This window comes from Phycodurus eques, chromosome 9, assembly GCF_024500275.1.
Source record: "Phycodurus eques isolate BA_2022a chromosome 9, UOR_Pequ_1.1, whole genome shotgun sequence".
In the NCBI taxonomy this organism is placed as follows: domain Eukaryota; kingdom Metazoa; phylum Chordata; class Actinopteri; order Syngnathiformes; family Syngnathidae; genus Phycodurus; species Phycodurus eques.
This window is the reverse complement of record NC_084533.1, coordinates 29698652-29714324: the sequence shown is the minus strand read 5'-3', so window position 1 is coordinate 29714324 and position 15673 is coordinate 29698652. Positions and strand designations below refer to the sequence as shown.

Genomic DNA, 15673 nt, shown 5'->3' with positions numbered 1-15673 from the left:
CATCAGGACCAACCGCCTTTCCATTTTTCATCGTCTTTAATGCCTTTCTAACTTCCCCTTTGCTAATCATTGCCACTTCCTGGTCCACCACACTTGCCTCTTCTACTCTCCCTTTCTCTCATTTTCCTCATTTATCAACACCTCGAAGTATTCTTTCCATCTAGCTAGCACACTGCTGGCACCAGTCAACATATTTCCATCTCTATCCTTAATCAACCTAACCTGCTGCACATCCTTCCCATCTCTATCCCTCTGTCTGGCCAGCCTGTATAGATCCTTTTCTCCTTCTTTAGTGTCCAACCTGGCATACATGTCATCATATGCCTCTTGTTTGGCCTTTGCCCTGTGTCGCATCTCAATGTATTCCTTTCGCCTCTCCTCCGTCCTCTCAGTGTCCTACTTCTTCTTAGCTAACCTCTTTCCTTGTATGATTTCCTGTACTGTGGGGTTCCACCACCAAGTCTCCTTCTCTCCTTTCCTGCCAGAAGATACACCAAGTACTCTCCTGCCTGCCTCTCTGATCACCTTGGCTGCAGCGGTCCAGTCTTCCGGAAGCTCCTCCTGTGCACCGAGAGCTCGTCTCACCTCTTCCCGAAAAGCTGCACAACACTCGTCCTGTCTCAGCTTCCACCACATGGTTCTCTTCTCTGCCTTTGTCTTCCTAATCTTCCTCCACACCACCATCCTATGCTGTCTAGCCACACTCTCCCCTACCACTACCTTACAGTCGGTAACCACCTTCAGATGACATCTGCACAAGATGTAATCCACCTGCGTGCTTCTACCTCCGCTCTTGTTGGTCAGCCTATGTTCCCGCCTCTTCTGGAAGAAAGTGTTCACTACAGCCATTTGCATCCTTTTTGCAAAGTCTACCACCATCTCTCCCTCGAAGCTCCTTTCCTGGATGCCGTACTTACCCACGACTTCTTCATCATCCCCGTTTCCTTCACCAACATGTCCATTACGATCGGCACCAATCACGACTCTCTCTCTGGGATGCTCAGAACTACTTTGTCTAGCTCCTTCCAGAATTCCTCTTTCACCTCTAGGTCCCATCCTACCTGTGGGGTATAGCCACTAATCACATTACCTCAATTTCAAGTTTCAGCCTCATCACTCGATCTGGTACTCTTTTCACCTCCAAGATTTTCTTAGCCAACTCTTCTTTTAAAATAACCCCGACTCCATTTCTCTTCCCATCTACACCATGGTAAAATAATTTAAACCCTGCCCCTAAACCTCTAGTCTTACTGCCTTCCCACCTGGTCTCCTGGAGACACAATATATCAATCATATATCAATGCCCTTCCTGACGCAACCCTCTGCATTTATCCGGGCTTGGGACCGGCCTACAGTTTGCACTGACTTGTGCCCCCCATAGGGCTGCATTTTTGTTTGAAATGTTCATAAGCTGTTTTTTTTTTTTTCCTTTGTTTTGAAATGCTTTTAATCATGTAAAGCACATTGAGCTACCTTGTGTTTGAAATGCGCTATATAAATACCTTTGCTTTGCTTTAAAAGTTCATACAACAATATACGTACGCAGCACTGCTAACAAGTAAACAAAATTGAAAAAAAGCACCCAGACTCCCCCTCATAATTCTTGGGGACTTTATAGCAAAGATAAACTCAACCACAAACTCCCTAAATACAAGCAGCACATTGACTGTCCAACCAGGGAAAATAAGATTTTAGAGCATAAATAACCCATACCGTGCCAAACCTCGCACAGCACTGGGCTCGTCTGATCACTGCTTAATTCACTTAATACCAACATACAGGCAAGAACGTAAATGCGCAAAGCCTACGGTGAAAACAGTGAAGAAGTGGACCAACGAAGCAAAGCTAGAACTTCAAAGCTGTTTAGACTGCACAGACTGGAGTGTCTTGGAACATTCAACTGGCAGCCTGGATGAATATACGGACACTGTGACATCCTATATTAGTTTCTGTGAAGAGGTGTGTGTACCAACAAAGTCATTTCGCACATTCCATAACAACAAGCCGTGGTTCACTGTAACAAGCCGTGGTTCAAAGAGGACGCATTTCGAAGCGGGGATAGGGCTCTGTATAATCGGGGGTTCAAATCCCGGCCCCGCCAGAACTGTGAGGCAGATGTGCTAATCACTCGTTCAAATTATCATCGCAAAGATAATTATTCAGTAAAGTGAGAAAAACTGATTACCGCTAACGACTCTAAATCAGTCTGGCATGCATTACAATCGCTAACCAATTACGAATTCCCCCCCTCCCCAAGCTGAGAACAATAAAGTACTAGCCGACAACTTAAACACACACTGCAGATTTGAAAAGGACACTTTCACACCTCTGACTCCCCCATCCACGAACAGGAGGTGAGGTGCATTTTCAAACAGCAAAAGGTCAACAAAGCGGCAGGTCCAGACCTTGTGTCCCCATCCTGCCTCAAAGTCTGCAGGGACCAGCTCACTCCAGTCTTCAATGGCTCTCTGGAACTGTGCGAAGTACAATCCACCGTCATCCCAGTCCCCAAGAAACATTCAATCTCGGGTCTAAATGACTACAGGCCTGTCACCTTGACATCTGTGGTCATGAAGTCCTTTGAACGCCTCGTGCTGGACCACCTCAAGAGCGTCACTGGTCCCTGCTGGACCCCCTGCAGTTTGTCTACCGAGCAAACAGGTCTGTGGATGATGCTGTCAACACGGGACTGCACTTCATCCCAGAACACCTCCATAGCACAGGGACCTACGTGAGGATCCTGTTCGTGGTCTTCACCTCTGCGTTCGACACCGTCATCCCCGAACTCCTCTCCTCCAAGCTTCTCCAGCTCAGCAACTCGCCTGCCATCTGCCGGTGGATTTACAGCTTCCTGACGGGCAGGACACAGCAGGTGAGGCTGAGGGACACCACCTTATCTACACGCAGCACCAGCACTGGGGTGCCCCAAGGATGTGTTCTCCCTCTGCTGCTCTTCTCTCTCAACACAAAGGACTGCACCTCAACACACCTGGCTTGTCAAACTCCTGACGTTTGCAGACGACACCACTGTCATCGGCCTCATCAAAGACGGTGTAGCGACAGGAAGTGGAGCGGCTGGAGCTGTGATGCGGTTGACGCATCCTGGAGCTGAACACGCTCGAGACTGTAGAGACTGTGACTTGTTTGTGGACTTCAGGAGGCATCCTTTGCCACAGCTGCCCCTCACGCTGTCCTACTGCCCTGTATCAACCGTCGAGACCTTCAAGTTCCTGGGAATTACAGTCTCTCGGGAGCTGAAGTGGGCGATCAACATCACCTCCGTCCTCAAAAAGGCCCAGCAGAGGATGTACTTCCTGCGGCTTCTGAGGAAGCACGGCCTGCCACAGGACCTGCTGAGGCAGTTCTACACAGCGGTCATCAAATCGGCCCTGTGTTCTTCCATCACAGTCTGGTTTGGTGCTGCTACAAAAAAGGACAAACTCCGACTCCAATGGACAATCAAAACTGCTGAAAAGATTGTTGGTACCCCCCTGTCAATTGACTGTCTGTTGTCGTACTAGAGCAGCTCCAACTACCGGAGACAAATTGCTTGTGGCTTTTTGACATTCTTGGCAAATAAAGATGATTCTGATAATGAGCATTTGTGCTTTACTACTCTTAAGTTTTGAAATATGATGGTCTGACTTATGTTCCTATTTTCTTGTTGATACTGTATGCATATGTTCATTCTTATTTATGTTGCTGCATAAACGCACATTTACATTCATCTTGGAAATGAGAGAATTGGAATGATTATTAATGTGTACAGCAGTGGTGTCAAACTTATTTTTGTGGCGGGCCACACAATAATTATGGTTTCTCTTAGAGGGCTGTTATGACTGCAACCACACAAATGTATAATCGCTTCATCATTACATACAGTATACACAAAAAACATGTTGGATAAGTAGTTTTGACATACAAAGCCAAGGAAAACTTATAACTTATTTTTTTCATGTCTTAATATTTCTAAATATGTAATATAAAGTGTGTTGGTTTACTCAACATTTATATATAAATATAAAGTGTGTTGGAACTCAACATTTTTAAAAGAGATGAGAATTTGTAATTTTGGAACAGATTTTACCTAGAAACAATGTAGTGATTTGCTTTCGTAGGCCACACAAAATCATGTGGCGGGCTGCATCTGGCCCCCGGGCCTTGAGTTTGACACCTATGGTCTACAGTGTTCCCTCGCTATATGCAAAGAATAACATGTACATAGCGGATACGAATTTAAAATGTGTTTAATAGTATATAGGAATTGTTTCTACAAGAAAGGTAGAGGTGAATATATTGGTAGGACACGCTTTGACATTGACAACAAAGTTTTGACCTAATTTCAACGTCCGTGCATTGCCTTTGATGTAAACGTCGTCCCCACCAACATGGCCGCCACGTCGACACATCACTTAGCAAGGCTGCTATACATACCTTTATTTAGCAATATTACACTATAAATCCAATAAAACAAATGTTGTATAAACAACAAATGAAAGGACAAATACACACAAAGTTAAAATTAAATCAAATCAAATGAAAAATTCTGTAATGGGTGTAGTTTTGTTTTCATATCTGTGGCTGCCTGTGCATGCACGTATTGTACGACTTCCGGGGATATGACGCACATCTGGTCAGTCAAGTAGCTTCCGGCGGCTCCTTCCACCAGTCCGGCAGGGCGGCGCTCTCCGGGTCGGCAACAAGACTGCGAACGTGAGCCGGCCGGATTTCGCCAGCATTAGCATCAGCATCAGCAAGCGGTCGGAGGTGTTTGTGTCCTCTTTGCTTTTTTTGCTTTGACGTTCAAATGTTGCACTTTTAACGTGACCGTCTCATGACGTCAGCCGCTTTCGACGTTCAAACTCAAATTTGGACGCCCGCCGCTGCCGACGACGACGAGCGGAAGGAGACAAGGAAGCTAAGTGTGCTAAGTGCTAGCGAGGAGAGTAGCGACACCGGCGGTGAGCGATGCTAATCCTAACCACCACCTCAGCTGAGCTGCTGTCATCTCTCAAACTTTTTGGTGTTTTTCTCGTTGCACTGCTGAACGTTTACAGCTTCGGAGACTCGCTCAAGGCCGCGATTTGGATGAGCTGGCTAGCAAGTGAATGGCAAGAACAAGCGTTGACGTGTTTAGTGTGATTTGTGGTCAACAATGATGACGTCAACATGTTGAATGATTGTTATCATCATGTATCTTGTCTTGTCCTAGAGTGTCTTGCTGCTGTCGTCGTGCCTCTGCTATGAGCAACACTGTAAGTTGCCGCACGCTCCAAACACGTCAACACGATAAAACATCAGTTTGATGATCACGTTCTAAAATGTCAAAGATTAATTGGGTTACTCGGGACGAACATTATCAGACAGATCTTTTCAAGGCGATTCTAGTGCTACAAGTATACGTTTCCTGTAACAAATATGAATAAAGTTAGGAATCTATAAAGCTGGTGAAAATGCACCACTTTTGTAGTTGAATCTGAGTTTCTTTATCCGAATTTCAAAAGTCTCGCTAAACACAGAAACGGACACCATGTAATAATGAGGAACTTTTAAGTAATGATAGAAAGCTGGAGGCCCAGATTTTCTAAATAATGGTAAAGAGCCAAACAGTTTGCAGAAGGCGGTCAGGTGATGTGGCACTTAAAAAGTCAGAATACACGGGAAGGAATAGATAGAGGATATTTGAGATGTATTTGGAGTTGATAAAAGTCATGAAATTAGCATTGGAAGTGACGGAAAATGTTAGCGTAACATCACAAGTGAGTGGCCAGCGCTGTGTCCAAAAATTGTGCGTGCGAATTGAAGAATTGACATCTCTCTTGGCAGAAGCAGATTTTTTGGATTAGAAAAGTTTCTGAGGCAAATGTTGTCCAGGATTTGGAACACGTGTACTCGGTCAATTGAGAAATTTCAAATTCGCGATTAAAACTAGGTCGCAAGTTGTACGCCATCAGTAGCGGTGTACAGTGTTCGTCGGAAAATCTCGTCCGTCACTACTCTGATTGCGCGACAGAGAGTGACGCTCGTCGAGGGGCCGACTGCTGGATTCGCACACCCCGAGCGCGAGTAAACTCTCATTGGACGTCGGCAAGTAGGCGTGTCCACGCTAGTTGACTCGCAACAAACTGAATCAACACAACATATTGGAGCTATATACAACAAATTTATATTATTGTAATTCCCTCGTATGAAGAATTCACATAGAAACAAGAGCTGCTGTCTGCTACAACTTGTATCCATCTTTAAAAAAAAAAAAAAAAAAAAAAACCATGGATTGAGCACTTCAAACGCAAACCAAACGTTTTAGCACCAGTGGCCGTTTTTACATGTAGACGTATTTGAAGGAGTGGCATAGAAACAAAAATAAATAATGAAAAACATCCCTCAGAATTGGGCTTTGAGCTAGTCGCTCTTAAGACGCTGCGACGTTATCATCAGTCTACAAATGACGATGCATTTCTCTTTCGCTCTCGCTATTGATCTTGCGTGTTGATTGTATTTTATGATGGCTACTCATGGCCGGACGGCCAGAGCTGGGTAGAGTAGCCAAATATTGTACTCAAGTAAGAGTACTGTTACATTACAATAATAGGACTCAAATAAAAGTAAGAGTAAGAAAGTACTCAATGGAAAAACTACTCGAGTAAAGACTTTTTAAATTTGTTTTATTTTAAATCAGTGCATGAACATCAAATCAAAAAAAATATGGGAGTCGACACACCCCTGCCACCATTTAAATTTTTAACTGGCACAAAAACAACATTGGGCCCTACAGAAACATTATTTGTGTCATGAACAGAACAGAGGATAGGACCCAAAAATGCACGACTCCAAAACAAATGGACAGTATCAAAAAAGAGGTTTAATATACGGGCATAGGTCCGTACACAGGCAGGCAATCCAAAAAAGGCTACCGTATCCAAAAACATGAGGCAAGAAGGAGAGGTCGATAATCGGAACAGGGTCTCGTGTTACTGTGAGGTGAGTCTGTGACGTGGAAAGAAGGAATGATGGAACGCGACGACAAGGTACAACGAACTGGCGACGAGAGAGAATGAAACACGAGGTTAAATGCAAGGGGTAATTAGGGTGAATGAGGCACAGGTGGTGAAGATGCTCTCAGGAGCAGGTGTGTGTGAAACAGGGGGAAGACAAAAACCGGAACACACACCCATGACAATTTGCTTTATTTACTTAAATGACTTCATGAAGAAGCTGTTTGCTGACCAGACTTGATTGTGTGTGTGCTAATTTTGCCACATCCACTGCCAAAACAACAGCAAAAACATCTGCTACTTTACTGCAGGGTGTTTTCTCAGTGCAAAAAGTACAGTGCATTTAAAGTACTCTAACAAGTACAGTTTATCGCCATTCTGCATCCTCCTAAACCACAGCTGTCAAACTCACTGTTGTTCAGGAGCCGTATAAAGCCTAATTAACTATACCATACCATGATTTAATAATAAATAAGTTGTTCCCTTTGATTAAATGCAAAGCAAATCAAATGCATTAGGAAACTGTTTAGAATTAAAAAAAATATATATATTTTACAAAACAACCTCAGATTTCTTTAATATTTTTAGAATATTTTATGTGTGCATAATAACTGATCATAGTGTGTGTATTTTAAGGCACAGGGATTTGGAACTTTAAAATATAATTATTGTACTTTAGAATTGAATCAACTTATGACGACCTAGGAATTATTACCAATTACATTTATGGCAGGTGTATCATAATTGCCAAAATTATATCTTTAGTCCCCAGTACCACAATGTCTTTTGTATTTTTTCTCACAGTATGAGCATGCTTTTTTGTTTGTTGTTTTTGGGGGACGGAGGGGGGTTCTACTGTCAATTTACCTGGGCTGCCCGTCCCAGTACAGCCAATTTAGGGGAAACACAACATACACGATATAACACAATGGCGTTCCCCAAAAAGGCCGTTAACAACCCCCCCCCCCCCCCCAACACACACAAAAGCTCAATTTCTTGAGAAGCAATCCTAATTTTCAAAATTCTTGCTGATTTATACTGTGGTTTAGTGGCCTTTCCAAGCAGGCTTTGGATTTTGACAGATTTCTCAGTTTTGGGAAATGATCAACATTGACAGAACCAGGAATTGAATCATCATCACTTTATGTTTGTCCAGTTTGTTCACTGTCAATTTGAAATAATGTCCTGTTTTTGAAGAAAGGGATGGATTAATTCCCCCCCCCCCCCCCTTGATTAAACCTTACTGATTGATGAATGGATGATCCACATAATGGTTAGTTGCAGCCCAGTCTAAAGTTCTTGGTCCTCGGGCTGTTTTGATCAAAATGTTCCACACACGTATGAGGACAGCTTGCAGTTTGTTTAAATTGAGAATTGAAAAAGCAGGACGTCCGTTTTGAATTGGCGTGCTTTTTTTTTTTTTTTTTTTTTTTTTTTTTTTTTTTTTTTTTTGAAGAGTGCAAATGGAAAGCTTGTACATTTTATATCACGTGTGCGCACGTGTGTAGGCGGAGAGGAAGCGAAGGGCCGTGGAGAGCCCGCTCGTGTCCGTCACCACCAAACCCCGCGCCGGCGCTAGCAGGGCCGCCAACGGCGACAGAAGGGCTTATGGTAGCAGAGCGACAGTCAACAGACGAAGAAGCAGCCCCAGAGGGAGCCGGGCCCCGCACCTCCCGGCCTCCACCGAGACCATCGACGTGATGGACGGCCAAGAGGACGGTGAGTCACATGAACCGTCAGCGTTCGCAATCGAGCGCCGGGTGAACAAGTTCAACAAAGTCTCTAATAAATGATTAAGTGATTATCAAAAATCGATGAGTAATTTGATAATCGATTAGTTTAGGGCTGTCACTATCGAATCTTTTTAGCATCAATTATCCTTTAGGTATTTTATTGACTAACCAAGTAAAAAAAAAAAAAATATATATATATATATATATTTCCCCCCTTTTAACTAATAATTGGGTAATCCAATTTATACGCCCCCACCCCTCAGTAGGATGCAAAGATTAACAAGATCCACGAGGCCTGGGATGAAGCCTGTATACTGAGTATCTTCAAAAGTATTCTCTATTCAGGTCATGTATTCTAATCAGTCAGGTCAATCCAACATTGCAACCAGACACAAATAATGGCTGCTAACTTACTGTAATTAAACTACTTTATTGTAATAAAATTACTTCACACACACACACTGAAACTTTAGAGCATGATTCGATATAACGCTGGCATGTTTACGTACAACTGTTAGTGATAGCACTAGCTTGCTAGGCTACATAACATTTTGTTGCCTGCTTGCGAGCCGTATCATATTAAAAGTACGTGAACATACCTCAAGCAATCCTTAAATGAACGTCCCCTCCCGAGCACTGGTGACCACCAGCACACGCTTTTCCCCATTTTGTTCTTATTATACACACGACGCGATCCATTGTTGTTGTCGTCGTTATTGTAACGAGTGTATCTGGTCGTGTTTGAGTTGACAAGATAAACTCCAGTAATGGTAAAAGACGGGATGCGGTGCAATCGGAATACAAGATTTTATTGCAGTAGTCCGACAGTGCAATTGTGAAAGACCAAATTTGTCTTGTAGTCTGATCCAGGCATTACGTGTAGTCTGTCCCACACCGCCGTCTTGTTTTCTTTAAAAACAACTTTGACGGTCAGATATTTACAGTACTAGATCAAAAGACGCGACCAGACTAAAAATAAACCAGCTTTTGGATTCAAATATACTGTGTATGATGGTGATGCTGGAGCGAATTGTGACAAAGCCGATCAGCTTAAAATGCTACTTATCAGCCGATACCGATCAAGCCGATCAGATCGATGTACAGTCTAATATGTGGATATGTCTGTGTAGAAGGTGGCTTGTATAGCGCCGGCGGAACTTCAGGACAGAGAGATCTGTGTCCACCTATTGTTGAAATCGACTTATCACAGTAATTCGGTTTTGTTTTTTCTCCCTGCCTCCCGTCAGCCCTAGCTTTGTTGTCGATTAATCGTTAAACCTCTTGTTGTTCAGGCATCGAGGAGGTGGTTGATCTGACGTCCGAGGTGGCCGAAGTGTCGCACGTCGTTGACCTGACCAACAACGACTCTGTGCTGGTGAAACACACACACACACACACACACGCACCATGCATGTGCTGCTGGAAGGAAACATCAGCGTTCACACGGGCTGGGCGATTAGTCAGTGTGGTCCAGGTGTGCTCCCTCTAGTGGTACATGAAGGACTCACTGAATTAAATGTGCATGATGTTAGAAGAAAAACTCTGATCCCAATACATTTCTGAAATATTTTTATACTTAAAGCTCCCCTTTCTCTCCATTTTTTGATAATCTTTGATCCTAACCTTTAATCGGGTTTGCAAAATCATTTTGATCAGAAATGCCCAGAATGTCCTTTTAAGCTTTCTAAGCGGTCTTTTCCGGCTGGCATTTGAGAGATTGAGATTGAGAGATTTGTCAGATTTCTTATTATGCGACATGCAAATGAGCTTTGCTCTGATTGGATCACCCACCATCCTACATTTAAATACGGAAACACAGCTTGGGTCCGATTGGTCCATATCACCCCACCTGCTAGTGTAGAAGCTCGGGGTGGCCGAGCGATTCCCACGTCACGTCGATATGGATCACAGGTTTCAAGAAAATGGCAATGTCCTTTTTTTGTTCCAATATCGTGCAGCCCGAACGTGAACGAACGGGCAAAGGGCAACACAATAACGTCTGGTTTAACGCATCGAACGCAGCGATGACCGACAGCAGGAAACTCAACGAATAGCGGATTCGTATGTGCTGAGTAATCCATCAAAATCTTATTTTGAGTGACTTGCTGGAATGAATGGGTCGCATGTGTGTGGGTTTCACCGAGACCGCACCGTGAAAATTTCTAGCTCTATGTTCGCGGCTTACGTGACATCCTCGTCGAATCTTTCTGATTGGTTCTGTGATCAACTTGGTTCTGTGATCAACTTGTCCCGCCTCTTCAGACCCAGTGAGCGCAGTCTCTGGCTGGCGTCATCGTCGTGTTTTTCGTTTTCATCAGCTAGGAAATACATGCCGGCTCGGCATTGTATTTAGCCGCCTTAGCTGTAGCTCGTAAGTAACTGCGGTGGCACAGCGGAAAGTGGCGAGGCTGGGATGCTCCACTTTGGGCTAGCCGCTAGCATGATGACGGAAAGCCGCGCGGTTCCCACAATTCATTGCAGAAATAAAGACGTTCATCTTTGTTAATATTACCACTAGCTCGTTGAATGTGTGTGTTATTTAACTCTCACATTTTTGGTTGATTTGTGATCCACTACGTCATTATCAAACTGTGACTGTAGAATGGGTGTACAATAGTCACCTTCCAGTCAATTAAACTACTGGGCATTACTTGTTAATAACAAATCTTTTGAAATTATTCCGTGTAGACACTCTCACGTCGGCAGGGGCAATAAACATGCTGTTTCGTCTGTTTTATTACGGCGACGAAGGTTTTTTGGTCCGAAACCAAAAATGCACTTTTGGGTCATTTTCGCCTGTAAGATTTCGTCGGCTAAAATTTTGGTGCATCACTACTTAGCATCAGTTGGCATGGTAGTGCTCCAGTGAAGAGTTAAAGCTAACTATTCTTCTTCTTGTTCCTGACACGTGGCCGCTGCGCTGCCTCAGCTGGTGGATGAAGGTACAACACGTCCTTCGTTTGGACTTGACGTGAACGTTGACTTGCCGTAATGCCGCCCGTGTCCTCCAATCAGGTCTCGACGGCAGGAGAAATTCCTCAGCGGAAAGTTACGTTGTCAGTGATGACGACGACGTGACCCCTCTACCCGGTGCCGACGTGTTGTCCTCGCTCCAGGCACAGAGCTCTGCCAGGTGACAAACAACACCAGTCACATCCTGCATAGCTAAAATATGCCAAATCCAGCTCTTACACACATCCCACATGAAACAAATAAGTTAGAACCTACTCATAGACATGTCCCACTTCAAAAAAAAGGTGCTCTGCCCTGAGTTGTTTAATACATCTAGATCAGGGGTGTCCAAACTTTTTGCAAAGAGGGCCAGATTTGGTCAGATGAAAATGTATGGGGGCCGACCATTCGGCCTGACATTCCTCGAACCATTAACATTGTAAATTAACATGTAAATATTTAACTATATCACTTTGCTGTCTGCAGCTAGGTCGATATTGCAAATGAGAATCTGTTTTCAATTGCATTACCAGGATAGTTAAAGGTTAACATAATAATAAATTAAATACAAATTAACTATTTTATAAAAGTTGACTGAAATTTTTTGAAACATGTATTTATTGATTTTGTTTTAACAAATCACATCCCAGTGCATTTTGACAAAGAATAGTATAGTGGCTATGCAGCTAGTATAGTGATTATACTATTATTATAATGTATAATATAGTCATCTGATTTGACTATAGTATAGTCAAATAAGATGACAGAAATTTGAGAAAACTGTGGTTTGATCATCACAAAAAAATCAATTCACTGAGACTCGTAGCTCGCCTTTGTAGAATTTTCATTTGAATCACGGGCTCTTGTGAAAAAGCGCTGCTGTGCTATCAAAACAGCTTCCAGTGGCTTCAGTTTTTCAGCGCGTTTGTTCGCCGGTAGCTTGTCGTAGTTAACATGTTTCGTCTGGTAATTCAATTCTTTGAAAACAGCCACAGCCTCTTGGCAAATTAGGCAAACACAGTTGTTTCGCATGTCAGTGAAGAAATTCACTTGTCCTGGACACTGCGGCCCTCGTTGTCAACTTTCCTCTTTTTAGTTTCAGTTGCCATTTTAGAAATGGGCTAAAAACATACCACAGGGGTAAAAGTTCACAAAGGGGTCACACAACGAGAGTGCGGCCACAGGTCTACTGCCACCCTCTGGTGAAATATAAAATGGCTTTTTTTTTTTTGTATGTCTGTATTGTTTACTGTGGTAAACTGTGCTGGCGGGCCACATATTATTGATTTTATGACATGATGCTTCGGGCCGGAGGAAATTTGGACGCGGGCCGGACTTTGGGCATGCCGATCTAGATGTAAAACCATGAAATGAAAGTTGGAATTCTGAACTTTTGTCTCATATTCATCTTTTGATCGAAAACCCAAATGTCTTAAGTATACAACAAAAACAAAGAAATTGACCTTGACGTTCCAATGCTTTTGGAGGGGACTGTAGTTCCAGTTCATAGACATGTCCCACGTGAAACATAATCCAGCTCATAGACAGATCACGCGTAGCAAACAAGTCCAATCCAATTTATAGATGTGTCCAACATAGTGAACGCAAGTCCAATTCAGTATCTAGACACTTCCCAGATGACCGCGTCAAATCCAGTTGAAAGGCATGTCAAAGGTTATGAACCCACATGGAGAACAAAACTCAAATCCAGCTCATAAACATCCATCCATTTTCCGTACCGCTTATCCTCACTCGGGTCGCCGGTCAGCTGGAGCCTATCCCAGCTGACTCTGAGCGAGAGGCGGGATACACCCTGAAATGGTCGCCAGCCAAACGCAGGGCACATATAAACAAACAACCATTTAGAGTTTTCATGCGTTTCAATGATAGCCCTATGAGGGCACAAACCAGTGCAAACTGTAGGCCGGTCCCAAGACCGCATAAATGCAGAGGCTTGCGTCGGGAAAGGCATCCGCCTTCAAACTTTACCAAACAAATATGAGCGTTCAACCAAAGAATTCCATACCGGATCGGTCTCCACTTCGGTTAACAATGTCCGCCACCGTGCCGTTCACCTGCAGGGTGGAAATTCAACTACTCTGGGTCAAAGACGGAGAGGTGGAAAGCGGGTTCTTAGACAGAAAGAGAAGAGAAAGCACAGAGCCTAAAACTGAATGAGGGGACTTTGAATGTCGTGACTGTGACAGGAAAAGCTCGGGATTTGGTTGACATGATGATTAGGAGAAAGGTTGATATATTGTGTGTCCAGGAGACCAGGTGGAAAGGCAGTAAGGCCAGAAGTATAGGGGCAGGGTTCAAATGATTTTACCACGGTGTAGATGGGAAGAGAAATGGAGTAGGGGTTACCGTATTTTCACGACCATAAGGCGCACCGTATTAAAAGGCCCAGTCTCAGTTACGGGGTCTATCTCTGTATACTCTCTATCTCACCGTATTATTGGGCGCAGGCATGGTAAAACATAAGCTAGCATGCATGCTAGCTTATGTTTTTAAAAAGGCAGCGGGAGCAAAACTGTTAAATACTTCAATAAAGTACAACCGAACTCAATGTACTCAAGTTATTTCTTGATCAAGCCTCATCCACAAATCCATCAAAGTCCTCATCGTCTGTATCCGATATGAACAGCTGGGTAAGTTCTCCATCAAACATGCCGGGTTCCCTCTCGTCATTGTCGGAGTCGGTCTCGTTGCCGGGGGGCTGTTCGGCAATGATGCCGGCTTTCGCAAAAGCTCGGACAACGGTCAAAGCGGATACCTTAGCCCAGACATCCACAATCCATTCACATATGGTGGCGTAACACGCCCGGCGTTGCCTCCTAGTCTTAGTAAAGCTGTGTTCGCCATCTTTCATCCATCGCTCGCACGCCGCTCGCAACTTTACTTTGAACGCCTGTTTACACCGATGTCCAGCGGTTGGAGTTCCTTTGTCAAGCCTCCCGGAATGATGGCAAGCTCCGAGTTCATTTGCTGTTCTTGGTTTTTCGCAGCGGCTATGAATGGGCGCGCATGGAGTCACAGATCAACAGGGACGGTGACCCGTGTAAAAACAAAAAACATCCGGTCTCTTTACGTACACCTCCCTCAGCAACTCTCTCATTTTCTCCTCGTCCATCCAGCCCTTTTGATTGGTCTTAACGATGGCTTCGGCTGGAAACGTTGCTTTAGGCAGAGTCTTCCTCTTAATCACCATAGGTGGCAGTTTCTGTCCATTACCATGGCAACCAGCACAACAGTAAAAGCCGACTTGTTAATAACAAATGTATGTAAGAAATGTATGGAGTTTAAAGTGACTAGTAGTGTGATAATCTGGGACAGTGTTGATTGTGCAAATGTTGCAGATGCTACTCAGGCACATGAGTGGCCAGTATTGGTCAACAACAGATATGCAAATAGTGCAGCGTGGCGAGACTACGACAGTGAGTGCACGAGTAATGTACAATTGGCCCGACAGAAAGGTGACAACAAACTCGAGACATAAAATTGGCGGCATGCTGCAATGGAATTGTAAGTGAACTGTATAAGAAATTATGCCATTAAGAGGGAAGAAGCTGTTGGCATGTCTTCTTGTTTTAGTTTCCATTGTTCGGTAGCGCCTACCTGAAGGAAGGAGCTGGAAGAGGTGGTGACCAGGAAGTGGAGGGTCCAAGAGGATTTTGCACGCTCTTGTCTTAGTTCTGGCAGCGTGCAAGTCCTCAAGGGTGGGTCGGGGGGTACCGACAATCCTTTCAGCAGTTTTGATTGTCCGTCGCAGTCGGAGTTTGTCCTTTTTTGTAGCAGCACCAAACCAGGCTGTGATGGAAGAACACAGGACTGATTCGATGACCGCTGACGAACTGCCTGAACAGCTCCTGTGGCAGGCTGTGCTTGCTCAGAAGCCACAGAGGTCCATCCTCTGCTGGGCCTTTTTGAGGACGGAGTTGATGTTGATCGCCCACTTCAGGGCCCGAGAGACTGTAATTCTCAGGCACTTGA

General features: G+C 44.1%; 1 protein-coding gene across 3 annotated transcripts in view; it reads left to right on the top strand.

Annotated features, from left to right (window-relative positions):
* The first annotated feature begins 4655 nt into the window (after window positions 1-4655).
* The window catches only part of rnf4 (ring finger protein 4), a 12803-nt gene continuing 1785 nt past the window's right edge, over window positions 4656-15673 (top strand). The window contains exons 1-7 of one of the 3 annotated variants that reach the window (XM_061685150.1): window positions 4656-4961; window positions 5058-5104; window positions 5213-5255; window positions 8504-8714; window positions 10021-10103; window positions 11658-11670; window positions 11744-11861. In XM_061685150.1, coding sequence (XP_061541134.1) covers window positions 5244-5255; window positions 8504-8714; window positions 10021-10103; window positions 11658-11670; window positions 11744-11861 — 437 coding nt within the window. In that variant the 5' untranslated portion in view covers window positions 4656-4961; window positions 5058-5104; window positions 5213-5243. The other 2 variants (XM_061685149.1, XM_061685148.1) reach the window with 2 other exon arrangements.